Source organism: Scyliorhinus torazame, chromosome 27 (assembly GCF_047496885.1).
Source record: "Scyliorhinus torazame isolate Kashiwa2021f chromosome 27, sScyTor2.1, whole genome shotgun sequence".
Taxonomy (NCBI): domain Eukaryota; kingdom Metazoa; phylum Chordata; class Chondrichthyes; order Carcharhiniformes; family Scyliorhinidae; genus Scyliorhinus; species Scyliorhinus torazame.
In genome coordinates, this window is record NC_092733.1 from 11,598,504 (window position 1) to 11,625,813 (window position 27,310).

The following is a 27,310-nucleotide window of genomic DNA, read 5'->3' on the forward strand; positions in this document are numbered from 1 at the left end:
AGCAGCAAGGTGAGAGAGAGAGAGAGAGAGCAGCAAGGTAAGAAAGAGAGCAGCTAGGTGAGAGAGAGAGAGAGAGAGTGCAGCAAGGTGAGAGAGAGAGAGAGCAGCAAGGTGAGAGACAGGGAGAGGGAGAGAATGCAGCAAGGTGAGAGAGAGAGAGCAGCAAGCTGTGAGATGAGAGAGAGAGAGAGAGCAGCAAGGTGAGAGACAGAGAGAGAGAGCAGCAAGGTGAGAGAGAGCGAGAGAGAGCAGCAAAGTGAGAGAGAGAGAGAGTGCAGCAAGGAGAGAGAGAGAGAGAGAGCAGCAAGGTGAGAGACAGGGAGAGGGAGAGAATGCAGCAAGGTGAGAGAGAGAGAGAGAGAGAGAGAGTACAGCAAGGTGAGAGAGTGAGAGACTGCAGCAAGGTGAGAGAGAGAGAGAGCAGCAAGGTGTGAGACAGAGAGAGAGAGTGCAGCAAGGTGAGAGAGAGAGAGAGAGTGCAGCAAGGTGAGAGAGAGAGAGAGAGAGAGATTGCAGCAAGGTGAGAGAGAGAGAGAGCAGCAAGGTGAGAGAGACAGAGAGAGAGTGCAGCAAGGTGAGAGAGCGAGAGAGAGTGCAGCAAGGTGAGAGAGAGAGAGTGCAGCAAGGTGAGAGAGAGAGAGAGCAGCAAGGTGAGAGAGAGAGAGAGAGAGAGAGCAGCAAGGCGAGAGAGAGAGCAGCAAGGTGAGGGACAGAGAGAGAGAGAGTGCAGCAAGGTGAGTGAGAGAGAGAGAGAGAGCAGCAAGGTGAGAGACAGAGAGAGTGCAGCAAGGAGAGAGAGAGAGAGTGCAGCAAGATGAGAGAAAGAGAGAGAGTGAAGCAACGTGAGAGACAGAGAGAGAGAGTGCAGCAAGGTGAGAGGGAGAGGGAGAGCAGCAAGGAGAGAGAGAGAGAGTGCAACAAGGTGAGAGACAGAGAGAGAGAGAGCAGCAAGGTGAGAGAGAGAGAGTGAGAGCAGCAAGGTGAGAGACAGAGAGAGAGAGTGCAGCAAGGCGAGAGAGAGGGAGAGAGAGAGCAGCAAGGCGAGAGAGAGAGAGAGAGAGCAGCAAGGTGAGAGAGAGAGGGCAGCAAGGTGAGAGAGAGAGAGAGAGAGCAGCAAGGAGACAGAGAGAGAGAGCAGCAAAGAGAGAGAGAGTGAGAGCAGCAAGGTGAGAGAGAGAGAGAGAGTGCAGCAAGTGAGAGTGAGAGAGAGAGAGTGCAGCAAGGTGAGAGTGAGAGAGAGAGCAGCAAGGAGACAGGCAGAGAGAGTGCAGCAAGGTGAGAGACAGAGAGAGAGAGTGCAGCAAGGTGAGAGACAGAGAGAGAGAGTGCAGCAGGTGAGAGAGGGAGAGTGCAGCAAGTCGAGAGAGAGAGAGAGTGCAGCAAGGTGTGAGAGAGAGAGCGAGAGAGCAGCAAGGGGAAAGACTGATAGAGAGCGAGAGCAGCAAGGTGGGAGAGAGAGGGAGAGAGAGAGAGAGAGAGCAGCAAGGTGGGAGAGAGAGAGCAGCATGGTGAGATACACAGAGAGAGAGTGCAGCGAAGTGAGAGAGGGTGCAGCAAGGAGAGAGACAAAGAGAGAGAGAGTGCAGCAAGGTGAGAAAGAGAGAAGGTGAGAGACAGAGAGAGAGCAGCAAGGTGAGAGAGAGAGAGAGTGCAGCAAGGCGAGAGAGAGTGTAGCAAGGTGGGAGCGAGAAAGAGAGAGTGTAGCAAGGTGGGAGAGAGAGAGAGAAAGTACAGCAAGGCGAGAGAGAGAGAGAGAGAGTACAGCAAGGTGAGAGAGTGAGAGACTGCAGCAAGGTGAGAGAGAGAGAGAGAGCAGCAAGGTGTGAGACAGAGAGAGAGAGTGCAGCAAGGTGAGAGAGAGAGAGAGAGAGAGTGCAGCAAGGTGAGAAAGCGAGAGAGAGAGAGATTGCAGCAAGGTGAGAGAGAGAGCAGCAAGGTGAGAGAGACAGAGAGAGAAAGTGCAGCAAGGTGAGAGAGAGAGAGAGAGAGAGTGCAGCAAGTGAGAGAGAGAGAGAGAGAGAGAGTGCAGCAAGGTGAGAGAGAGAGAGAGAGAGAGCAGCAAGGTGAGAGAGAGAGAGAGAGAGAGCAGCAAGGCGAGAGAGAGAGCAGCAAGGTGAGGGACAGAGAGAGAGAGTGCAGCAAGGTGAGTGAGAGAGAGCAAGAGAGAGAGCAGCCAGGTGAGAGACAGAGAGAGTGCAGCAAGATGAGAGAAAGAGAGAGAGAGTGAAGCAACGTGAGAGACAGAGAGAGAGAGTGCAGCAAGGTGAGAGAGTGAGAGAGAGCAGCAAGGAGAGAGAGCGAGAGAGTGCAACAAGGTGAGAGACAGAGAGAGAGAGAGCAGCAAGGTGAGAGAGAGAGAGAGAGAGTAGAGCAGCAAGGTGAGAGACAGAGAGAGAGAGAGTGCAGCAAGGCGAGAGAGAGAGAGAGAGAGAGCAGCAAGGCGAGAGAGAGAGAGAGAGAGCAGCAAGGTGAGAGAGAAAGAGTGCAGCAATGTGAGAGAGAGAGAGAGAGAGAGCAGCAAGGAGAGAGAGAGAGCAGCAAGGAGAGAGAGAGTGTGAGCAGCAAGGTGAGAGACAGAGAGCGAGAGAGTGCAGCAAGGTGAGAGAGAGAGAGAGAGTGCAGCAAGGTGAGAGTGAGAGAGAGAGAGTGCAGCAAGGTGAGAGAGAGAGCAGCAAGGAGAGAGACAGAGAGAGAGAGTGCAGCAAGGTGAGAGACAGAGAGAGAGAGTGCAGCAGGTGAGAGAGGGAGAGTGCAGCAAGACGAGAGAGAGAGAGAGAGTGCAGCAAGGTGTGAGAGAGAGAGCGAGAGAGCAGCAAGGGGAGAGACTGAGAGAGAGCGAGAGCAGCAAGGTGGGAGAGAGAGGGAGAGAGAGAGAGAGAGCAGCAAGGTGGGAGAGAGAGAGCAGCATGGTGAGAGACAGAGAGAGAGAGTGCAGCGAAGTGAGAGAGAGTGCAGCAAGGAGAGAGACAAAGAGAGAGAGAGTGCAGCAAGGTGAGAAAGAGAGAGAGAGAGCGCAGCAAGGTGAGAGACAGAGAGAGAGAGCAGCAAGGTGAGAGAGAGAGTGCAGCAAGGTGAGAGAGAGAGCAGCAAGATGAGAGGCAGAGAGAGAGAGTGCAGCAAGGTGAGAGACAGAGAGAGAGAGAGCAGCAAGGTGAGAGACAGAGAGAGAGAGAGAGAGAGCAGCAAGGTGGGAGACAGAGAGAGAGAGTGCAGCAAGGTGAGAGACAGAGAGAGAGAGCAGCAAGGTGAGAGGCAGAGAGAGAGAGTGCAGCAAGGTGAGAGACAGAGAGAGAGAGAGCAGCAAAGTGAGAGACAGAGAGAGAGAGCAGCAAGGTGAGAGACAGAGAGAGAGAGTGCAGCAAGGCGAGAGAGAGGGAGAGAGAGAGCAGCAAGGTGAGAGAGAGAGAGCAGCAAGGTGAGAGACAGAGAGAGCAGCAAGGTGAGAGACAGAGAGAGAGAGTGCAGCAAGGTGAGAGACAGAGAGAGAGATTGCAGCAAGGTGAGAGACAGAGAGAGAGAGCAGCAAGGTGAGAGACAGAGAGAGAGAGTGCAGCAAGGTGAGAGACAGAGAGAGAGAGTGCAGCAAGGTGAGAGACAGAGAGAGAGAGAGCAGCAAGGTGAGAGACAGAGAGAGAGAGTGCAGCCGGCTGTGGCTATTTCCCTCTGTACACAGTTTTCCTCCTCGATATCATTTAGTTCCATTCACCTCCCTACACTGGTAGATCGTGAGGAAGTTCAGGAAAATTAATTTACATATTGATATTGAATGTGAAATGATCTCCAGGTTAATCTGGGGGGGTGTAACATAATCTCTTCACTGGGATGAGTCCTCACTGAATATCCTCAGGTTTCCTGCAGCAACGCCTCACTCTCCTCACTGCTCGGTTCCAGGCTGCCCTGCCCTATGTGTTAAATAACCCTTCACCTTCAGACTCGCACCTTCCATCCCAGTCTGGACCACTGCTCCGTCGCCGCTCCTCACACACGCACACAGTCAGATTAGCAGAGATAGAGGCAACTGGCCCACTGTACCCCTGTTGGTTCCTGAAAGATTTCTCCAATTAGCCTTTCACATACCACACCTCTGTGTGTTACATGTGTGTGTGTGTACATGTGTGTGTATGTGTGTTTCTGTGTGTGTATTAGACAGGAGCTGAGGAGTGGGAACAATTGTTCTTGGGGAAATGCACAACAGTAATGTGGGAGTTGTTTAAGGAGCACTTGCTGCGAGTGCTGGATAGTTTTGTCCCACTGAGACGAGGAAGGAATGGTAAGGTGAAGGAGCCTTGGATGACAAGAGACGTGGAGCTTCTAGTCAAGAGGAAGAAGGAAGCTTATGTAAGGTTGAGGAAGCAAGGATCTGACTCGGCTCGAGAGGGTTACAGGGTAGCCAGGAAGGAACTGAAAAATGGACTGAGGACAGCTAGAAAGGGGGCATGAAAAAGCCCTGGCGGGAAAGATTAGGGAAAACCCCAAGGCGTTCTATCCTTATGTGGGAAGTAAGAGGATGATCAGAGTGAGAGTAGGGCCGATCAGGGATAGTGGAGGGAACTTGTGCCTCGAGTCTGAGGAGATGGGGGAAACCCTAAATGAATACTTTGCTTCAGTATTCACTAGAGAGAGAGACCTTGTTGCCCATGAGAACAGTGTGAACCAGGTTAATAGACTCGAACAGGTTGATATTAAGAAGGAGGATGTGCTGGAAATTTTGAAAAGCATCAGGATAGATAAGTCCCCTGGGCCTGACGGGATATACCCAAGGTTACTACGGGAAGCGAGGGAGGAGATTGCTGCGCCATTGGCGATGATCTTTGCGTCCTCACTCTCCATTGGAGTCGTACCGAAGGATTGGAGGGAGGCGAATGTTGTTCCCCTGTTCAAGAAAGGGAAAAGGGAAATCCCTGGGAATTACAGACTCATCAGTCTTACGTCTGTGGTGAGCAAAATATTGGAAAGGATTCTGAGAGATAGGGGGCGTCATTCTCCGACCCCCCGCCGGGTCGGAGAATGGCCGTACGCCGCTGTGAATCCCGCCCCCGCCGAAGTCTCCGGTACCGGAGATTGGGCGGGGGCGGGAATCGGGCCGCGCCGGTTGGCGGGACCCCCCGCTGGATTCTCCGGCCCAGATGGGCCGAAGTCCCGCCCAGAAATTGCCTGTCCCGCCGGCGTAAAGCAAACCTGGTATTTACCGGCGGGACCAGGCGGCGTGGGCGGGCTCCGGGGTCCTGGGGGGGGAGCGCGGGGCGATCTGACCCCTGGGGGTGCCCCCACGGTGGCCTGGCCCGTGATCGGGGCCCACCGATCCGCGGGCGGGCCTGTGCCGTGGGGGCACTCTTTCCCTTCCGCCTCTGGTACGGCCTCCACCATGGCGGAGGCAGAAGAGACTCTCCCCACTGCGCATGCGCGGGAAACTGACAGCGGCCGCTGACGCTCCCGCGCATGCACCAGGAAACTGTCAGCGGCCGCTGACGCTCCCGCGCATGCGCCGCATTTCCGTGCCAGCTGGCGGGGCAACAAACGCCATTTCCGCCAGCTGGCAGGGCGGAAATCCCTCCGGCGTCGGCCTAGCCCCTCAATGTTGGGGCTCGGCCGCCAAAGATGCGGAGCTTTCCGCACCTTTGGGCCGGCGCGATGCCCGTCTGATTGGCGCCGTGTTTGGCGCCAGTCGGCGGACATCGCGCCGTTGGGGGAGAATTTCGCCCAGGATTTATGATTATTTAGAAAAACATAGTTTGATTAAAGATACTCAGCATGGCTTTGTGAGGGGCAGGTCATGCCTTAAAAGCCTAATTGAATTCGTTGAGGATGTGACGAGACACATTGATGAAGGTCGGGCAGTGGATGTGGTGTATATGGATTTCAGTCAGGCATTTGATAAGGTTCCCCATGGTAGGCTCATTCAGGAAGTTAGGGGGCATGGGATACAGGGAAATTTGGCTGTCTGGATACAGAATTGGCTGGCTGAAAGAAGACAGTGAGTGGTAGTGGATGGAAAGTATTCTGCCTGGAGGTCGGTGATCAGTGGTGTCCCGCAAGGATCTGTTCTGGGACCTCTGCTCTTTGTGGTTTTTAGAAATGACTTGGATGAGGAAGTGGAAGGATGGGTTAGTAAGTTTGCCGATGACACGAAGGTTGGGGGAGTTGTCGATAGTGTTGAGGGTTGTTGCAGGTTACAACAGGACATTGACAGGATGCAAAGCTGGGCTGAGAAGTGGCAGATGGAGTTCAACTTTGATAAGTGTGAAGTGATTAATTTTGGAAGGTTGAATTTGAATGCTGAATACAGGGTTAAAGGCAGGATTCTTGGACGTGTGGAGGAACAGAGGGATCTTGGGGTCCACGTACATAGATCCCTCAAAGTTGCCACCCAGGTTGATAGGGTTGTTAAGAAGGTATATGGTGTGTTGGCTTTCATTAACCAGGGGGATTGAGTTTAAGAGCTGCGAGGTTTTGCTGCAGCTTTATAAAACCCTGGTTAAACCAGGGTATATTGTGTCCAGTTCTGGTCGCCTCATTATAGGAAGGATGTGGATGCTTAGGAGAGGGTACAGAGGAGATTTACCAGGATGCTGCCTGGACTGGAGGGCATGTCTTATGAAGAAAGGTTGAGGGAGCTAGGGCTTTTCTCACTGGAGCGAAGAAGGAAGAGAGGTGACTTGATAGAGGTGTACAAGGTGATGAGAGGCATGGATAGAATGGATAGCCAGAGACCTTTCCCCAGGGTGGAAATGGCTGTCACAAGGGGACATAATTTTAAGGTGATTGGAGGAAGGTATAGGGGAGATGTCAGAGGTAGGTTCTTTACACAGAGAGTGGTGGGTGTGTGGAATGCACTGCCAGCAGAGGTGGTGGAATCAGAGTCATTCGGGACATTTAAGCGACTCTTAGACAGGCACATGGACAGCAATAAATTGAAGGGGTGTAGGTTAGGTTGATCTTACATTAGGATAAATGCTCGGCACAGCACCGTGTGCTGTACTGTTCTCTATGTTCTATGTTCTATGTGTGTGTTTGAGTGAGTACGTTTGTTTGTGTGAGTGTGCGTCTTTGAGCGAGTGTGTGTTTGTGTGGATGTGTGTTTGTGTGAGTGTGTCTGTTTGAATGAGTGTGTTTGTGTGAGTGTGTGCCTTTGAGCGAGTGTGTGTGTGCCTTTGAGCGAGTGTGCATTTGTGTGAGTGTGTTTGTGCGAGTGTGTATTTAAGTGTGTGTATGTGTTTTTGTGGGTGTGTGTGTTTAAGTGAGTGTTTGTGTGAGTTTGTGTGTGTATGTGTGTTTAAATGAGTGTTTGTGTGAGTGTATGTGAGATACCCTCAATTACGACTCAGGAGAGGAGATTGATAATTCAAAGGCTTTAATTGCCAGAGAACCAGACAGCTGCCGAAAAGTGTGCTCACTGCACGCTGCCCACTGAACGTAACATTATATACAGTTCCCTGGGGGCGGAGCCGGAGGTGGAGTCCCCCAGTGTTCCAAACCCAGTCTTAAAGGGGCCTACGCATTAAAGGTACATGTGTATACAGATATCATTCATCGCATTCACCCCCTGTTTAAAAAAAACGCATAGTCGGTCGGGGGTGAAGTGGGATTACAAGTTCAGTCTTTTGGGTGGTCTGATTGCCCGTGTCGACCTTCTCAGCTCCGGTGGTGGTGCAGTGGATACAGTCGTCCTCGCTGGTGGTATATCCGGGAGCACGGTTGTCTGAGCCTTTGCCCGCGTTGGAGCAGGGGGGTATCCGGGGTGACTAGGGTGATTGGTGCCAGCGCCGGCTGAGGGGAGGGGGGCGCTATGGGGGGGGTGCGCTGTTGGAGTCGACAGCCGGTGCAGGGAGGGGAGCGTCGGTAGAAGGGGGGGGCGTCGGTGGGCGAGCCAGCGGGTGCCATGTCTCGCAGGGTAACGGTGTCCTGCCTGCCGTCGGGGTGCTCGACGTAGGCGTATTGAGGGTTTGCGTGTAGTAATTGCACCCTCTCGACTAGCGGATCTGTCTTATGGCTCCTCACGTGCCTCCGGAGTAGAACTGGTCCCGGAGTCGTCAGCCAACATGGAAGCGAGACCCCAGAGGTGGACCTCCTGGGGAAGACAAACAAACGGTGTTGAGGGTTCTCGTTCGTGGCCGTAGAGAAGAGCGACCTAATGGAATGTAGGGCATCGGGTAGGACCCCCTGCCAGCGGGCGATTGGGAGACTTCTTGGCCATAGGGCTAGAAGGACAGCCTTCCAAACTGTCGTGTTCTCCCTCTCCACCTGCCCGTTTCCCCATGGGTTATAGCTGGTCGTTCTGCTCGAGGCGATGCCCTTGTTGAGCAGATCTCGACAAAGCTCATCGCTCATAAACGATGTACCCAGGTCGCTGTGGATATAAGCGGGGAAACCAAACAGCGTGAAGGTGCTGTGCAGTGCCTTGATTACGGAGGCCCACCCCCCCATAGCGCCCCCCTCCCCTCAGCCGGCGCCGGCACCAATCACCCTAGTCACCCCGGATACACCCCTGCTCCAACGCAGGCAAAGGCTCAGACAACCGTGCTCCCCGAGGTCATAGAGGACAGCGAAGGGGAAGGGGGAGAATTCATCGATGGCAGTGAGGAAATAACTGTTGCGGTTGGTGGATGGGAGGGCCCCTTTGAAGTCCATGCTTAGTCGCTCAAAGGGCCCAGAGGCCTTTACCAGGTGGGCCCTGTCTGGTATGTAGAAGTGCGGTTTGCACTCAGCGCAGATCTGGCAAGCCTTGGTCATGGCCTTGACCTCTTCAGTGGAGTAAGGTAGGTTGCGTGACTTGATGAAATGGGCAAGCCGGGTGACCCCCCGGGTGGCAGAGGTCATCGTGGATAGCCCTCAGGCGGTCCTTTTGCACGTTGGCGCACGTGCCGCGGGACAGGGCATCTGGGGACTCGTTGAGCTTCCCCGGACGATATGTAATATTGTACGTGTTGGTGGAGAGTTCGATCCTCCACCTCAGAATTATCTAATTCTTTATTTTGCCCCGTTGTGCGTTATCGAACATAAAGGCAACCGACCGTTGGTCGGTGACGAGGGCGAACCTCCTACTGGCTAGGTAGTGCCTCCAGTGCCACACGGCCTCCACTATGGCTTGTGCCTCCTTCTTGACTGCAGAGTGTTGGATTTCCGAGGCGGTGAGGGTTCGGGAGAAAAACGCTACTGGCCTGCCTGCCTGGTTGAGGGTAGCAGCCAGGGCGACGTCTGATGCATCGCTTTCTACCTGGAAAGGAATGGTTTTGTCCACCGCGTGCATGGCGGCCTTGATGATATTGGCCTTGATACGACTGAAGGCCGACTGAGCCTCAGCCGTCAGGGGAAAAACCGTGGTCTTAATGAGTGGTCGGGCTTTGTCCACATATCTGGGGACCCACTGGGCGTAATAGGAAAAGAGCCCCTAGCACCGTTTGAGTGCTTTGAGGCTACGGGGGAGGGAAACTCCTTAAGGGGGCGCATGCGGTCGGGGTCTGGGCCGAGGACCCCGTTTTCCACGACGTAGCCGAGGACGGCTAGCCGGGTTGTGTGGAACACGCATTTCTCTTTGTTGTATGTCAGACCGGGCGGTCTGGAGGAACTTCCTCATGGGTCATGGTCCTGCTGGTCATGGCCGCAGATGGTGACGTTGTCCAAGTACGGGTATGTAGCCCGTAAGCCGTACTGGTCCACCATTTGATCCATCGCCCTTTGGAAAATAGAGACTCCGTTTGTGACATCAAAAGGGACCCTGAGGAAGTGGAAGCGCCGACCGGCTGCTTCGAAGGCTGTCTAGGGGCGGTCCTCTGGGCGGATAGGGAGTCGATGATAGGCAGATTTTAGGTCGACCGTGGAGAATACCCGATACTGGGCGATTTGGTTCACCATTTCTGCTCTGCGGGGAAGTGGGTACGCATCGAGTTGCGTAAAGCGGTTTATGGTCTGACTATAGTCCACCACCATACGTTGTTTTTCCCCGGAGCGGACTACCAGTACTTGAGCCCTCCAAGGGCTGTTGCTAGCCTCTATGACCCCTTCTTTTAGTAGCCGCTGAACCTCTGACTTGATGAAAGTCATGTCTTGGGCACTGTACCGCCGACTCCTGGTAGTGACGGGCTTACAGTCGGGGGTGAGGTTCGCGAAGAGGGGGGTGGTGCAACTTTGAATGTCGCCAGGCTACATACCGTGAGCGGGGACAGGGGTCCACCGAACATCAGTGTCAGGTTTCGGCGGCTGCACTGAAAGTCCAGACCGAGCAGCAGGGGGGCGCAGAGGTGAGGGAGGACATAAAGTTTAAAACGGGCGTATTTGGCGCCTTGAATAGCGAGGTTCGCGACACAATACCCCGTGATTTAGACCGAATGAAACCCAGATGAGAGGGCGATAGTTTGGGAGGCAGGATAGGTGCGCAGGGAGCAGCGTCTTACCGTGTCTGGATGGATAAAGCGCTCCGTGCTCCCGGAGTCAAACAGGCAGGGGGTGTCGCGGCCGTTGATTTGAACCTGCATCATTGAGTTTCGCCGGTGCTTCGGCCGAGATTGATCGAGCGTGAGCGCTCCTCGTTGCGGGCAGATTGATCGAGCGTGATCGCTCCTAGTTGCGGGCAGTCAGAGTCCTCGGTTGAAGCGGATTTGCAAAATGGCCGCCGCTGTCGGTCGCACGTGTTGGGTTTTGAAGATGGCCGCCGCCAAGATGGCCGCCCCATGACTCGCACGAGGGCGATGACGCGTCAGAAGTAGGCGTGTCCGGCCGCCGCGCGGCCGTGTTGCGGGGCCTGTAGTCCCGGGAGTTCGATTTCTAGGCCCGATGAGACTTTTGTTTCTGACCTTTGGGCCCAGCCAGGCAGACCTTTGCGAAGTGTCCCTTCTTTCCGCAGTCATTGCAGATAGCGGAGCGGGCCGGGCAACGCTGGCATGAGTGCTGGCCTTGCCCACAGAAATAGCATGGTGGGCCCCCGGTGTGAGCAGGTCGCCGGGCGGCGCAGGCCTGTAGCGTGGCCGAGTCTGGAGGGGATCGAGAGGGGTTCGCAAGGTCCGCGGAGTACATGCTTAGATTTATGGTGGGCCACTTCCAGAGACGAGGCGAGCGTTACCGTGCCTTGGAGGTCCTTAGCTCCGTCTTCTAGGAGCCGCTTCCGGATGTACGGGTATCGGATACCGGACACGAAAGCATCACGAATATGTAAGTTCATGTGGACTTTTGCCGTCACCTCTTTATGGTCGCAGTTCTTGGCGAGCGTGGTGAGTCTCTCCAAGTATTCGTCTAGCGTTTCCCCGGAACGCTGGCAGCACGTCGAGAGCAAATGTCTGGCATGTACCTCGTTTATCGGCTTTACGAAGCGCTTCTGTAGGATTTCGACCGGCGTTTAAAACTTCGTAGCTTTCTCGATCACGGAGGATAGTCGGTGGCCCACATGGGCATGTAGTAAGCTCAGCTTGCGAGGTCCGTCAACTTCAGTCTCTGAGGAATTCAGATAGGCCTCAAAACACCGGAGCCAGATTTTAAAAATTTCAGTGGCGACCGAGCGTCCAAATTGAACTTCTCCGGCTTTAGACCGCTGTCCATCTTGATGTAGTCTGGTAATTAAATTGAGATACCCTCAATTACGACTCAGGAGAGAAGATTGATAATTCAAAGGCTTTAATTACCAGAGAACCAGACAGCTGCCGAGAAGTGTGCTCACTGCACGCTGCCCACTAAATGTAACCTTATATGCAGTTCCCTGGGGGCGGAGCAAAATGCCAATGTTCGGTGGCTATAGGCACCTGGACACATCCAGTCGAACAGAATTAGGGAACATTATGGTGGTGGTGGTGGGGCGGTGGGGGGGTGGGGGGGGGGGGGGGGAGGCAGGAACAACTTGGGAACCAAAATTAAAGACTAGTTGCCTATTAAAAATGTTATGTGTAAATATTAGACCTCACCAGGTCATCCAAGCTATTTATTTCTCCATAGTCTACTCTTTGTTTTATCAAAACCATCCAGTGTAGCTATGTTGTTCCGTTACTCCGATGCTGGCTTGATGAAGGGCTTGTGTTAAGCATCAATGATCTTCTGTTTCGTATCCTAGGTCCTCAGGTTAAGATGGAGTTCCCGTTTGAAGCTTCGTTTGAGGAACTGTGTCCGATTTGTGGAGACAAAGTCTCGGGATACCACTATGGCCTTTTGACCTGTGAAAGCTGTAAGGTACGAAATGTTCTAAAGTCATTGTTAGTGACGTACACTGGAGATGGGACCAAAGGTGTCACAGGGTTAAGCACAAGACCATGGAGACCAGGGGCGTCATTCTCTGACCCCCCGCCGGGTTGGAGAATCGCCGGGGGCTGCCGTGAATCCTGCCCCCACCGGTTGCCGAAGTCTCCGGTACCGGATATTCGGCGGGGGCGGGAATCGGGCCGCGCCGGTTGGCGGGCCCCCCCGCGCGATTCTCCGGCCCGGATGGGCCGAAGTCCCGCCGATAAATTGCCTGTCCCGCCGGCGTAAATTAAAGCACCTACCTTACCGGCGGGACAAGGCGGCGTGGGCAGGCTCCGGGGTCCTGGGGGGGCAATCTGACCCCGGGGCGTGCCCCCACGGTGGCCTGGCCCGCGATCGGGGCCCATCGATCCGCGGGCGGCCTGTGCCGTGGGGGCACTCTTTCCCTTCCGCCTCCGCCACGGTCTCCACCATGGCGGAGGCGGAAGAGACTCCCTCCACTGCGCATGCGCGGGAAACTGTCAGCGGCCGCTGACGCTCCCGCGCATGCGCCGCCCCGACATGTCATTTCCGCGCCAGCTGGTGGGGCAACAAAGGCCGTTTCCGCCAGCTGGCGGGGCGGAAATTGTTCCAGCGACGACCTAGCCCTTCAAGGTTGGGGCTCGTCCCCCAAAGATGCGGAGCATTCCGCACCTTTGGGGCGGCGCGAAGCCCGTCTGATTGGTGCCGTTTTGGGCGCCAGTCGGCGGACATCGCGCCGCTACCGGAGAATTTCGCCCCAGATACCTCTGGGTGTAATCCCCACCATACCTGCGATAACACCCTTAGCTGAAGGAGATAAGAAATCAGCCAGAGTTCCCACTCCCGTCGATGTAAGGTTGGATTCCTGGCTTGGGTCACTGTCTGTGCGGATTGCATGTTCTCCCCCTGTCAGCGTGGGTTTCCTCCGGGCGTTCCGGGGAACCCCCTGCCCCCCACCCCGAGGTTACAGAGTACCGCAAGATAAATAAACATTCTGGAGAGCTGCTGTGGCAACACAACCATGCCCTCACCATAAGTCAGCCACTTTCAAAAGAAGAGAGACATTTTGATGCGCAAGAATAATCACGATTGCTTCAAAGTCGGAAAAAGCTGGCCTTGAGAGTCAGTACAGGGAGAAATTACTCTCAGGGCATCCCTTTGCGCAACAATTGACAGAAATGGAGCTCTCTGTTACAAAGGTCATTCAGTTATTCTTAGCAATTGCTCACCCCTTTAGACTACCAAAGGAGTTTGTAGCCAATCTCTGGATTTTCTTTTTCATCACAATGTTCTTTCAACTGGGCACAAACGAGATGCCTTCAGCTTAACATCCTGTAACTGTTACGTTTTGTGCAGCAATTGACACATTCACCAAATATTCTCAGCTGTTTTAAAAGTGTGACTTGCCCTTAAAACTGGTTAGGAAGCTTTTATGGATATATTGTAAATATAGGACACAGGGGTTCAAAGCTATAAAAAGGCCATTTTAGATATGATACCAGGAAATGTTTCTTTTATGTTAATAATTCAGGAACAAGCAATCAGATAGGGCTACGGTGAGACCACACCCGTGCACCATTTTGGTCTCCTTGTCCAAGGAAAGCTCCACAGGCTCGCGAGGTGGCAAAGGATGAGGTTCCCCAGCCTGATTTGCAAAGAGGGGAAAATGCGGCGTGAGGAAAAGTAATTTTCCCCCAGCGAGTGGGTTGGGTCTGGAACACGCTGCCCGAGAGGGTGGGGGAGGCAGGTTCAATCGAGGCTTTCAGGAGGGTGTTAGATAATTATTTGAATGGAAACGATGTGCGGGGGGTAGGGGGAAGAGGCAGGGGAACGGGCACTGACACACGATGCTCGTTTGGTAAACACGTTGGGCCAACTGGCGTCCTTCTGCACCGGGACTGTTCTGTGATTTCTCGGAAGGGAGGGCGGCGTCACGCTGAGAGGTTGGGTAAATTGTGCTCACAGTTCCCGGAGTTTAGAAGAATGAGAGGTGATGTCTTTGAAGTGCATTGATTTTAAGGGGGATTAACCAGGTAGGTGCTCATAGACCTTTTTCCCCTGGCTGGGATGTCTAGAACAAGGATCATAGTCTGAGGATAATGGATTGGCCATTCAAGACTGAGAGGTGGAGAAATTGTTTCATTCCGAGGGTTTCGAATCTTTGGAGCCCCCTTGGAATGCTTTTTTGTGAAATATATTCAAGACTGAGATTGTCAAGTTTTTGGACTCGAAGGGAATGGAGGGAAGAGGCAATCTTGTGCAAAGTGGAGTTGAGGTCGGAGGTCAATCATTTTCTAAAAATTCATTCATGGGATGTGGACGCCATTGGCTGGGTCAGCATTGTTTGCCCACCCCTAATTACCCTTGAACTGTCCCTCTCGGCCATTTCAGAGGGGCATTTAGGGGTCAACCACATTGCTGTGCGCCTGGAGCCCCCTGTAGGCCAGACCAGATAAGGATGGCATATTTCCCTCCCTAAAGGACACGAGCGAACCAGGTGGGCTTTTACAACAATGGGTTTCCCGGTCATCATTAGACTTTTAATTTCAGGTATTTTATTGAATTCAAATTTCAGGATCTGCCGTGGCAGGATTCGAACCCGGGCTGCCAGAATTTATTTAGCCTCTGATCAGAGGACAATCTCCTCGTCCGAGGGACCAATTTAGTGAACCCTTCACTGTCTCCATGCACCTTTCTTAAACGTAGAGACCAAAACTGCATACAGATCCCAGATGTCTCACTGAACCCTTGTTCAGCTCAACAAGATTTCTTTATCCCTGTACTCCAATCCCCTCGCAATAAAGGCCAATATGCCATTTGCCCTCCTAACTGCTTGCTGCACCTACCTGTTAACTCTTTGCGTTCCTTGTACAAGCACATCCAAGGTTCTTTCACCATCAACACTTACAAGTTTCTCACTTTTAATAAAATATTCTGCTTTTCTATTCTCGCGACCAAAGCGAATGACTTCACACTGCCCCACATTATTTCCCTATATTAACCTCCCTCTTCCATCTTGTTACCCATTCACTATATCTCTTTTGCACGTTTCCTGTGTCCCCCCCTACACCTTACCTTTCCAGTTAACTTGGTAACATCAACTAATGTTGATAAATTACACTCTGGCTTTTCATCTCAGTGTTTAATATAGATTGTAAATAGCTGAGGCCCCAGCATTGATCTTTGCTACGCTCCAACATTGACTGCCTGCCTCCTTGAAAGAGCCCCGTTTATGTCCACTCTCTGCTTCCTGTTTGTTAACCAATTCTCTACTCATTAGCATGATTTAGCAAATTATCGCCCCAAACTCCATGAGCCCTTATCTTGCTTATTCACCCTTTTTGTGGCATTTATCGAATGTCTTGTCGAGATCCAGGTATACTACAGCTACTGGTTCCCCCTTATCTACCCCACCTTATCTATCTATCCTTAAAAAACTATAACAAATTTATCAAACAGGATTTCCCCTTAGTAAAACCATGCTGATTTGTTCTAATCGTACTATGTTTTTCTAAGTACAATGCTAAGAATTCCTTAATTCCTGAGGCTAGATTCACAGCACAAAAGTGATCCACTACAGTGCAGACTTTGTTTGCACTGAGTGCTGAATTTGGTGCATTTGAGTGCTAGAGTGAGAGTTTGGTGACTGAGGGAGTATAAGGGTTCATTTTTATCTAAAGTCTAGTCTTTCTTTTATTTAGTTAATTAACTTAAAAGTTGCTGTTTGGTTTAGAAGAAGGTGAATTTTCAATTAGCTTTAAACAAAGGTTCTACTTGTAGGTACTTGCAGCTGGAGCTTGTTAATTAGTTAATTGGATTAGGCCAGTTTTTCAGAGGCTTGATTCAAAGTATAAAAGTGATCTATGACAGTGCAGACTTTGTTTGCACTGAGTGCTGAATTTGGTGCATTTGAGTGCTATAGTGAGAGTTTGGTGACTGAGGGAGTGCTGAATTTGGTGCATTTGAGTGCTATAGTGAGAGTTTGGTGACTGAGGGAGTGCTGAATTTGGTGCATTTGAGTGCTATAGTGAGAGTTTGGTGACTGAGGGAGTGCTGAATTTGGTGCATTTGAGTGCTATAGTGAGAGTTTGGTGACTGAGGGAGTTAGGTGAGGAGGGAGTAAGGCGCTCCTTCCATTTTGTTTCCTACATTTCCGCAAAGAGTGAGAAGAGAGCCGGGAGTTTACAGAGAGTGCAGCTGACTGGGAGCAGAGTCGGAGGGCGGAGGTCCAGTTGGTCCACAGGGCAGTTATATTCTGTAAGGTAGGAGGGGATGGAGGCTAGGCCAGTTGCATGCTACTCCTGTAGGATGTGGGTGGTGAGGGATACCACCGGTGTCCCCGCTGACTATACCTGCGGGAAATGCACCCAACTCCAGCTCCTCAGAGACCATGTTAGGGAACTGGAGCTGGAGCTGGATGAACTTCGGATCATCCAGGAGGCAGAGTGGGTGATAGAGAGGAGTTACAGGGAGGTAACCACACCCAAGGTACAGGACAAGAGTAGCTGGGTTATAGTCAGGGGAAAGAAAACAAACAGGCAGACAGTGCAGGGATCCCTCGTGGCTGTTCCCCTTCAAAACAAGTATACCATTTTGGATGCTGTTGGGGAGGACGACCTACCAGGGGAAGGCCCTGGCGGCCAGGTCTCTGGCACTGAGTCTGGCTCTGGGGCTCAAAAGGAAAGGGGGGAGAATAGAAAAGCAATAGTAATAGGAGGTTCAATGGTCAGGGGAATAGATAGGAGATTCTGTGGTCGTGAGCGAGACTCCCAGAAGGTATGTTGCCTCCCGGGTGCCAGGGCCAGGGATGTCTCGGATCGTGACTTCAGGATCCTTAAGGGGGAGGGGGAGCAGCTAGAAGTGGTGGTGCACATTGGTACCAACGACGTAGGTAGGATAAGGGGTGTGGAGGTAATAAACAAGTTTAGGGAGTTAGGCTGGAAGTTAAAAGCCAGGACAGACAGATTTGTCATCTCTGGTTTGTTGCCGGTGCCACGTGACAGCGAGGCTCGGAATAGGGAGAGAGTGCAGTTGAACACATGGCTGCAGGAATGGTGTAGGAGGGAAGGCTTCAGGTATTTGGATAATTGGAGCGCATTCTGGGGAAGGTGGGACCTGTACAAGCAGGACGGGTTGCATCTGAACCAGAGGGGCACCAATATCCTGGGAGGGAGGTTTTCTAGTACTCTTCGGGAGGGTTTAAAATAATTTGGCAAGGGAATGGGAACCGGATTTGTAGTCCAGCAACTAAGGTAGCTGATATTCAGGACACCAAAGCGTGTAGTGAGGCAGTGGGGAAGGGAACACTGACAAAGGAGAGTACTTGCAGGCTGGAGATGGGTTGAAGTGTGTATACTTCAACACAAGAAGCATCAGGAATAAGGTGGGTGAACTTAAGGCATGGATCGGTACTTGGGACTACGATGTGGTGGCCATCAAGGAAACTTGGATAGAAGAGGGGCAGAAATGGTTGTTGGAGGTCCCTGGTTATAGATGTTTCAATAAGATTAGGGAGGGTGGTAAAAGAGGTGGGGGGGTGGCATTGTTAATTAGAGATAGTATAACAGCCGCAGAAAGGCAGTTTGAGGAGTATCTGCCTACTGAGGTAGTATGGGTTGCAGTCAGAAATAAGAAAGGAGCAGTCACCTTGTTCGGAGTTTTCTATAGGCCCCCCAATAGTAGCAGAGATGTGGAGGAACAGATTGGGAAACAGATTTTGGAACGGTGCAGAAGTCACAGGGTAGTAGTCATGGGCGACTTCAATTTTTCTTTTTCATAGAATTTACAGTGCAGAAGGAGGCCATTCGGCCCATCGAGTCTGCACCGGCTCTTGGAAAGAGCACCCTACCCAAGATCAACACCTCCACCCTATCCCCACAATCCAGAAACCCCACCCAACACTAAGGGCAATTTTGGACACTAAGGGCAATTTATCATGGCCAATCCACCTAACCTGCACATCTTTGGGTTGTGGGAGGAAACCGGAGCACCCGGAGGAAACCCACGCACACACGGGGAGGATGTGCAGACTCCGCACAGACAGTGACCCAAGCTGGGAATCGAACCTGGGACCCTGGAGCTGTGAAGCAATTGTGCTAACCACCATGCTACCGTGCTGCCCGTGACTTCCCAAACATTGAGTGGAAACTCTTTAGATCAAATAGTTTGGATGGGGTGGTGTTTGTGCAGTGTGTCCAGGAAGCTTTTCTAACGCAGTATGTAGATTGTCCGACCAGAGGGGAGGCCATATTGGATTTGGTACTTGGTAATGAACCAGGGCAAGTGTTGGATTTGTTAGTGGGGGACAATTTTGGAGATAGTGATCACAATTCTGTGACTTTCACTTTAGTAATGGAGAGGGATAGGTACGTGCAACAGGGCAAGGTTTACAATTGGGGGAAAGGTAAATACGATGTTGTCAGACAAGAATTGAAGTGCATAAGTTGGGAACATAGGCTGTCAGGGATGGACACAAGTGAAATGTGGAACTTGTTCAAGGAACAGGTACTACGTGTCCTTGATATGTATGTCCCTGTCAGGCAGGGAAGAGATGGTCGAGTGAGGGAACCATGGTTGACAAGGGAGGTTGAATGTCTTGTTAAGAGGAAGAAGGAGACTTATGTAAGGCTGAGGACACAAGGTTCAGACAGGGCGCTGGAAGGATACAAGATAGCCAGGAGGGAACTGAAGAAAGGGATTAGAAGAGCTGAGAGAGGGCATGAACAATCTTTGGCGGGTCGGATCAAGTAAAACCCCTAGGCCTTTTACACATATGTGAGAAACATGAGAGTGACTAGAGCGAGGGTAGGTCCGATCAAGGATAGTAGCGGGAGATTGTGTATTGAGTCTGAAGAGATAGGAGAGGTATTGAACGAGTACTTTTCTTCTGTATTTACAAATGAGAGGGGCGGTATTGTTGGAGAGGACAGTGTGAAACAGACTGGTAAGCTCGAGGAAATACTTGTTAGGAAGGAAGATGTGTTGGGCATTTTGAAAAACTTGAGGATAGACAAGTCCCCCAGGCCTGATGGGATATATACAAGGATTCTATGGGAAGCAAGAGATGAAATTGCAGAGCCGTTGGCAATGATCTTTTCATCCTCACTGTCAACAGGGGTGGTACCAGGGGATTGGAGAGTGGTGAATGTCGTGCCCCTGTTCAAAAAAGGGACGAGGGATAACCCTGGGAATTACAGACCAGTTAGTCTTACTTTGGTGGTAGGCAAAATAATGGAAAGGGTACTGAAGGATAGGATTTCTGAGCATCTGGAAAGACACTGCTTGATTAGGGATAGTCAGCACGGATTTATGAGGTGTAGGTCTTGCCTTACAAGTCTTATTGAATTCTTTGAGGAGGTGACCAAGCATGTGGATGAAGGAAAAGCAGTGGATGTAGTGTACATGGATTTTAGTAAGGCATTTGATAAGGTTCCCCATGGTAGGCTTATGCAGAAAGTAAGGAGGCATGGGATAGTGGGAAGTTTGGCCAGTTGGATAATGAACTGGCTAACCGATCGAAGTCAGAGAGTGGTGGTGGATGGCAAATATTCAGCCTGGAGCCCAGTTACCAGTGGCGTCCCGCAGGGATCAGTTCTGGGTACTCTGCTGTTTGTGATTTTCATTAATGACTTGGATGAGGGAGTTGAAGGGTGGGTCAGTCAATTTGCAGACGATATGAAGATTCATGGAGTTGTGGATAGTGAGGAGGGCTGTTGTCGGCTGCAAAGAGACATAGATAGGATGCAGAGCTGGGCTGAGAAGTGGCAGATGGAGTTTAACCCTGAAAAGTGTGAGGTTGTCCATTTTGGAAGGACAAATATGAATGTGGAATACAGGGTTAACGGTAGAGTTCTTGGCAATGTGGAGGAGCAGAGAGATCTTGGGGTCTATGTTCATACATCTTTGAAAGTTGCCACTCAAGTTGATAGAGCTGTGAAGAAGGCCTATGGTGTGCTAGCGTTCATTAACAGAGGGATTTAATTTAAGAGCCGTGAGGTGGTGATGCAGCTGTACAAAACTTAGGTAAGGCCACATTTGGAGTACTGTGTGCAGTTCTGGTCGTCTCATTTTAGGAAGGATGTGGAAGCTTTGGAAAAGGTACAAAGGAGATTTACCAGGATGTTGCCTGGAATGGAGAGTAGGTCTTATGAGGAAAGGTTGAGGGTGCTAGGCCTTTTCTCATTAGAACGGAGAAGGATGAGGGGCAACTTGATAGAGGTTTATAAGATGATCAGGGGAATAGATAGAGTAGACAGTCAGAGACTTTTTCCCCGGGTGGAACAAACCATTACAAGGGGACATAAATTTAAGGTGAATGGTGGAAGATATCGGGGGGGATGACAGAGGTAGTTTCTTTACCCAGAGAGTAGTGGGGGCATGGAATGCACTGCCTGTGGAAGTAGTTGAGTCGGAAACATTAGGGACCTTCAAGCAGCTATTGGATAGGTACATGGATTACGGTAGAATGATATAGTGTAGATTAAGTTGTTCTTAAGGGCAGCATGGTATCATTGTGGATAGCACAATTGCTTCACAGCTCCAGGGTCCCAGGTTCGATTCCGGCTTGGGTCACTGTCTGTGCGAAGTGTGCACGTCCTCCCCGTGTGTGCGTGAGTTTCCTCCGGGTGCTCCGGTTTCCTCCCACAGTCCAAAGATGTGCAGGTTAGGTGGATTGGCCATGAAAAATTGCCCTTCGTGTCCAAAATTGCCCTGAGTGTTGGGTGGGGTTGCTGGGTTGTGGGAATAGGGTGGAGGTGTTGACCTTGGGTAGGGTGCTCTTTCCAAGAGCCGGTGCAGACTCAATGAGCCGAATGGCCTCCTTCTGCACTGTAAATTCTATGATAATGTATAATTAATCTAGGACAAAGGTTCGGCACAACATCGTGGGCCGAAGGGCCTGTTCTGTGCTGTATTTTTCTATGTTCTCTGTTCTATCTATTAGATTCCAGAATTTTCCCACCAACTGATGTTAAGCTAACCAGCCACTTTTGTCCCTTCTTGAAAAGTGGCGTAACATTTGCCAACTTCCAATCTCGTGCAACCAATCCCAAATCTAAAGAATTGCAGCCAACTCTTTAGAACCCTGTGGTGTAGGGCCATCAGGTGCTGGGAATTTGCCTGATTTTTGTCCCTCAGGTTTTGTCAATGCTTATTCTCTGCTGGCATTAATCCCCTCACTCTTCTTAGCCTCTAGTTTTACATTGATTTCGGGAATGGAACTTGCGTCTCCTCCTGTGCAGACAGACACAAAATATTTGTTCAATACCTCTGCTGCTTCCTCATTCCGCACAATTATTTCCCCTGTCTCTGCTTCTAATGGGCCAATGTTTACTTTAGATACTCTCTTCCTCCTTGTACACTTACAAAAAGTCTTACAATCTGTTTTTATATTCCTGTCCGGTTTATTCTCATATTCTATTTTTTTTTCTGATTTATAAACTTATTGATGACACACTGCGGAATTCTAAAGCATACCCAATCGTCAGACATGCTACTGTTTTTTGGAACATCATAAGGGGCGACATTCTCCGACCCCCCACCGGGTCGGAGAATCGCCGGGGGCTGGCGTGAATCCCGCCCCCGCCGGTTGCCAAAGTCGCCGGCACCGGAGATTCGGCGGGGGCGGGAATCGAGCCGCGCCGGTTGGCGGGCCCACCCGCACGATTCTCCGGCCCGGATGGGCCGAAGTCCCGCCGCTAAAATGCCTGTCCCGCCGGCGTAAATTAAACCACCTACCTTACCGGCGGGACAAGGCGGCGCGGGTGGGCTCCGGGTTCCTGGGGGGGGGGGGGGCGCGGGGCGATCTGGCCCCGGGGGGTGCCCCCATGGTGGCCTGGCCCGCGATCGGGGCCCACCGATCCGCGGGCGGGCCTGTGCCGTGGGGGCACTCTTTCCCTTCCGCCTTCGCCACGGTCTCCACCATGGCGTAGGCGGAAGAGACTCCCTCCACTGCGCATGCGTCGGAAACTGTCAGTGGCCGCTGACGCTCCCGCGCATGCGCCGCCCGGAGATGTCATTTCCGTGCCAGCTGGCGGGGCACCAAAGGCCTTTTCCACCAGCTGGCGGGGCGGAAATTGTTCCAGCGACGACCTAGCCCTTCAAGGTTGGGGCTCGTCCCCCAAAGATGCGGAGCATTGCACACCTTTGGGGCGGCGCGATGCCCGTCTGATTTGCGCCATTTTGGGCGCCAGTCGGCGGACATCGCGCCATTTCCGGAGAATTCCGCCCATGCTTCTCCTTTTAATCTATCGCCATTAGGGGTTGGCTGGGCAGCTGGTCCGTGATGCGGAATGAAGCCAACATCACCGGTTCAACCCCCGTACCGGCTGAGGTTATTCATGAAGGCTGCGCCTTCTCAACCTTGCCCCTCGCCTGAGGTGTGGTGACCCTCAGGTTAAACCTCCACCAGTCAGCTCTCAGAGGGGAGAGCGGACTGTGCTGACATTTACAGTCTAACGCTATCCTTAACTTCCTGAGTGAGGCACCGATGGGTCTTTCTCGCTGCAGTTTTGTGCTTCAACGGAATGTACTTTTGTCACCTATTTTGAATTGTTTCTTCAAATATTTATTTACCGTCATACCTCTCAGTCTGTTTACCCCCTCATACCTGTGTGATTATCTTTGTTCAAGTTTAACATTTTTGTCTGCGATTCCAAGTTATTGTTGACGCAGAAGCCAAACTTTTAATGCTGAGGTTATGACATATAGCGAGGATGGAGCAAAGTGAAGTATTGGTGCTTTACCTGAACTATGATGGACAGTAATCGAAAGCAATGGGGAAGCAAGCCATCATTTCTCAGTCCTGGAATCCATAGTTTAGATCAATACAAACCATTAAAATAAATTCCCATCATAATTAATGGATACATCTGATAAAAATCTGTCCTCGTTTTCTCATCACACCACGACCGTCTCGTAAGGAACATCCTGTTTATAAAGAACATTGTTTGATAGTCTTGTTTCACTTCTCCCCCAATTGCAGACCCCCCCCCCTCCCCCCCCTCCCCTCCCCACTAACCTCTCTGTTACCTTGTCCATAAGCAAATCCTGTTTAGACAGCAACAGTTCTTTGCTAATTCCCCGAAGCAGATTGATACTGGGTAAGAAAAGGATATCTTTCTCTTTGGCTCAAATTGGCAGCAGGTCCAGCAATGAACAAGTTTTTTTGATAAAAAAGAGTCTATTTGACTCTTCTTCAAAGCCCTATTGCTGATCAGTTTTGCACCGTCTGTATTTTCATTTCCGAGATTTATTGTATTCCCAACTTGCCAATGTGGATTTGAACTCACGATACCGTGTAAGGTTAGGTCAACTGGTTTGCTGAGGGACTTGCATTGGAGGCAGGTCAGAGAAGATTCCTGGTTGATTCCTGGGGTGAAGAGCTGTCTTCTGAGGAAAGGTTGAGCCAGTGGGTCTATTCTCGTTGCCGTTTAAGAAGAGTGAGAGATGATCGTAATGAAATATTCATAATTCTGAGGGGGGGGGGAGGTTGGACGCCGAGAAGCTGTTTCCCCTCGTGGGGGCATTGAGATCCGGAGGGCACAGTTTCAGAATCGGGGGGGGGGGGGTCACCCATTTACAATGGAGGCGAGGAGGAACTTTTTGTCCTGCTGGGTGGCGAAGCTTTGTAACTGTGTCGCCCCAGAAAGCGGGAGGCTACCTCATTGAATGTACTCAAGATTGGGACTGATCGATTCTTGGGCGATAGAGAAGTCAAGAGCCATGGGGAACACAGGCAGAAAAGCGGAGTTGAGTCCAAGATGAGATCAGCCATGATCTTTTTGAATGGCGGAGCAGGTTCGGTGGTGGGGGGGCGGGGGGGGGGGGGCGGATAAGGCCTACTTCTGCTTCTACTCCTTATGATATCCAGGACATTATTCCTCTACAGTGCCGCTGTACTGCACTCTCCAAAGTCAACATGTCCGAAGTATACTGCAAGGAGTACGGTTATGCAGAGTAGAGTGCTCCATCCGAAGCTTAAATAATAATTACATCATAAGATAAAATGGCAATGTGACTGTAAGTGGCCTGAAGGAAACAGTTGAAATTGTTGGCTGACCTCAGGCTGGAAGTAAGGTTCCAGAGCGCCACTTCCTCGTCTGATATCTGCCTTGTGTAGACAGCTGCCTGTCCACGACGCTGAGGAAATGTTGTTGATTAACTAAATTAAGAAGTCGTCCGTGTGCTTCTATTTTAGGGGTTTTTCAAACGCACTGTCCAGAATAACAAACGGTACACCTGTGTGGAAAATCAGAGCTGTCAGATTGACAAAACCCAGCGGAAACGGTGTCCTTACTGTCGATTCCAGAAGTGTTTGACTGTCGGGATGAAGCTGGAAGGTAGTTATCTGATTCGCAGCCATTCGCTTTTGCAACACCAACTTGCATTTACATAGCACCTTGAACATGGGTAAAATATCCCAAGGTGCTTCACAGGAGGGCGTGTCGGAAAAATAAAGTTGACACCGGGCCTCATAAGGAGGCTTTCGGAAAGATGACTTTGGTCAAGGATGTTGCAGCATCTTAATGTGGGAGGGAGGGAATTGCAGACCCAGGGCCTCGAGGTAGCTGGCAGAGGGCTGAAAATCAGGGATATTCATGGGGCCAGAACAGGAGCAATGGGGGTATTGCAGAGGATTTTAGAGATGGAAGAGGGAAGGCAGTGGAGGGATCGAGCACAAGGTAAATGCCCCCTCTTCAGGGTGAACACACAAAACACGGCTCAAAGGCCATTCAGCAGCTCAAACCGAAATCCGGACAATGTCAACCAGTGACGGGTCCCACCAGGAAAATTGACCAGTTGTTTATTTCTCCTTCTGATGTTCATTGACTAATTCCACTAGCTGAGGAATGAATTCATGGACATTGATCCCCTCCCAGGACAGGTGCAACTGAACAGATCCCAACACTGGGCTTAATGGGCATTTTAATCAGGGGTAGGCCTGTGAGTGGTACTCAACCCTGTCCTGACCGGAAAAGTATCCCCACCTACTGATTTCCAAATGGGCGTCATGGATTACGACCATGAATGGGAACATGGAAACACCACGAGGTTGATTCAGCGCATTGGGCACGCTCTGTCAATCAATGAAACCACAGCTGATTGCGATCTTAATTCTGTCTATCCATGTGTGGGAGTCTAACTGCTTCCCCCTCTCCGGGCACTGCGTCTGATTAGGGCGTCCCTTCCAATAAGCCTGCCTGAGGCCAGATAAGTCACCGGAGACGAGAGATGGACTCTGTTTATCTGCTTGCCTCAGCTGTGCACTGGGTAAAACCACCGGGAGAGCTCGACCTGAGGAGGATTTCTCATGAGGGTAATGTTACTCACGAGGAGGATTTCCATACAAGAGTCCTTTACTTAATTCCTAGTGATTGCCCTTGGTCATGATGTGCAGTAGAATAAATGGCAACTTCAGTTTGCTGAATATGAAACAATGGTATTGTTGGGCACAGGAGGAGTTCATACCTGCAAGAGAACCATCTGATTGCAACTTTGGGCAATGCTAAATACGCGTTGACCTATGCATGTACAAACAAATATACACATATTGTGTCATCTACCCATAGTTTGAGGGGCTTTTGTTGCACATTCCTCATTCGCTGGGTCAGAGGTAGAAGGTAAGTCTTTGCATGTTGATTCCAACTTCATCTGTAGCCTCCCACTCTGTCTCTCTCTCTCTCTCTCTCTCACACCATCACATCCGTTGATGCTCTCCATCTGAACTCCACATCATCAAGTCTTCCCACTGGAATTAGTCATCAGATGTCCGTGTAAGTTAAGCGAGGTCTCGATTGGGTTTGGTGGCAAGCCCCCCAGTCGCCTCCCTGCATTCACCATCTATGTGTCTACAGAACAGTGGCACCGTGTGCGAGATGGAGGAAGGGGGAAATCTCTCTGTCAGCTGAAGAGGACCTTGCCCCTTGAGAATGGGGCTCCGGGAGAAATGGGAGTCTCTGGGACAACAGGATAAAGAGAAAAAGGAGAGATGAAAATTAGAGTGATAAACTTTTATAAATATCAGTGTCTTAAACCTACAGCGTATAAAATATTAATACACACTACCATGTACCTTCTCTCAGACACGTTGGTCAATGGCTAATCCAATTTTTTCTTTTCTGTATAGCTGTACGAGCAGATCGAATGCGTGGTGGTCGGAATAAGTTTGGGCCTCTGTACAAACAAGACAGGGCATTAAAACAGCAGAAGAAAGCTCTCGTTTATGGCAATGGGATTAAACTGGACCCTACCGCTTACATAATGCAAAGTTTACCAACGGACCTGACCACACCCATCGCCACTGAAAGCCTGCACTCAGCGTCCAAATGCCTATCCTTAAGCTACAATAGCTTGACATCACCAGCGGGCGATTATGATAGCCCCATGGCTGGCACTTCACCGGTCAACATGTCCCTGGCAGCACATGGTGCCATGCCCGGGTACCACCTGTGCAGTCCCTTCCCGAGCTGCCATGTCAAGGCCGAACACATGGACCCCAGCTACTCAGGCTCCCCGGAGCCGTTGCTCAGCAACCCATACCTGGAGGTCTACAGGCCCCCCAGTTCACCCGCAGCTGTGCCCCAGCTGATACAGCAGCTGGTGAAGTGTGAACCAGACGAGGGACAGGTTCGGGCAAAGATCTTAAATTACCTGCAGCAAGAACAGAACACCAGAGGCAAACACGAGAGGCTGAACACGTTTGGAATCATGTGCAAAATGGCTGACCAAATCTTATTCTCCTTGGTCGAATGGGCGCGGAGCAGCGTATACTTCAAGGAGCTGAAGGTAATGTAATGCTCAAAGAAAGGAATTCACTCTTTGTCATTCCATTTAGCCAATTCATTGGATAGTTGACCAAAAACATTGACAATTTAATTTACAGCATCTTGAGCCCTTCTCTCTTTGGCTGGACTTTCAATCTGGGATGGTATGGAGGCTGGGATGTTATAATTCAGTTATGCATCCAGGGATTCGGATCACATTATAGAATAGAATAGAATCCCTGCAGTGCAGGAGGCGGCCATTCAGCCCATCAAGTCTGCACCGACCCTCTGAAAGAGCACCCTATCCAGGCCCTCTCCCTCGCCCTATCGCAGTAACCCTATAACCCCACCTAACCTTTGGACACGAA

At 51.1% G+C, this 27,310-nt stretch overlaps 1 protein-coding gene across 3 annotated transcripts in view; it reads left to right on the forward strand.

The window, feature by feature from the left end:
- Positions 1-27,310, forward strand: part of LOC140403202 (nuclear receptor subfamily 5 group A member 2-like) — a 73,568-nt gene that overhangs the window by 15,969 nt on the left and 30,289 nt on the right. For all 3 annotated transcript variants that reach the window (XM_072490954.1, XM_072490952.1, XM_072490953.1), the window contains 3 exons: positions 12,035-12,150; positions 24,377-24,518; positions 26,306-26,964. In XM_072490954.1, the coding sequence (XP_072347055.1) occupies positions 12,035-12,150; positions 24,377-24,518; positions 26,306-26,964 (917 nt within the window). The remainder of the gene's footprint in view (positions 1-12,034; positions 12,151-24,376; positions 24,519-26,305; positions 26,965-27,310) is intronic.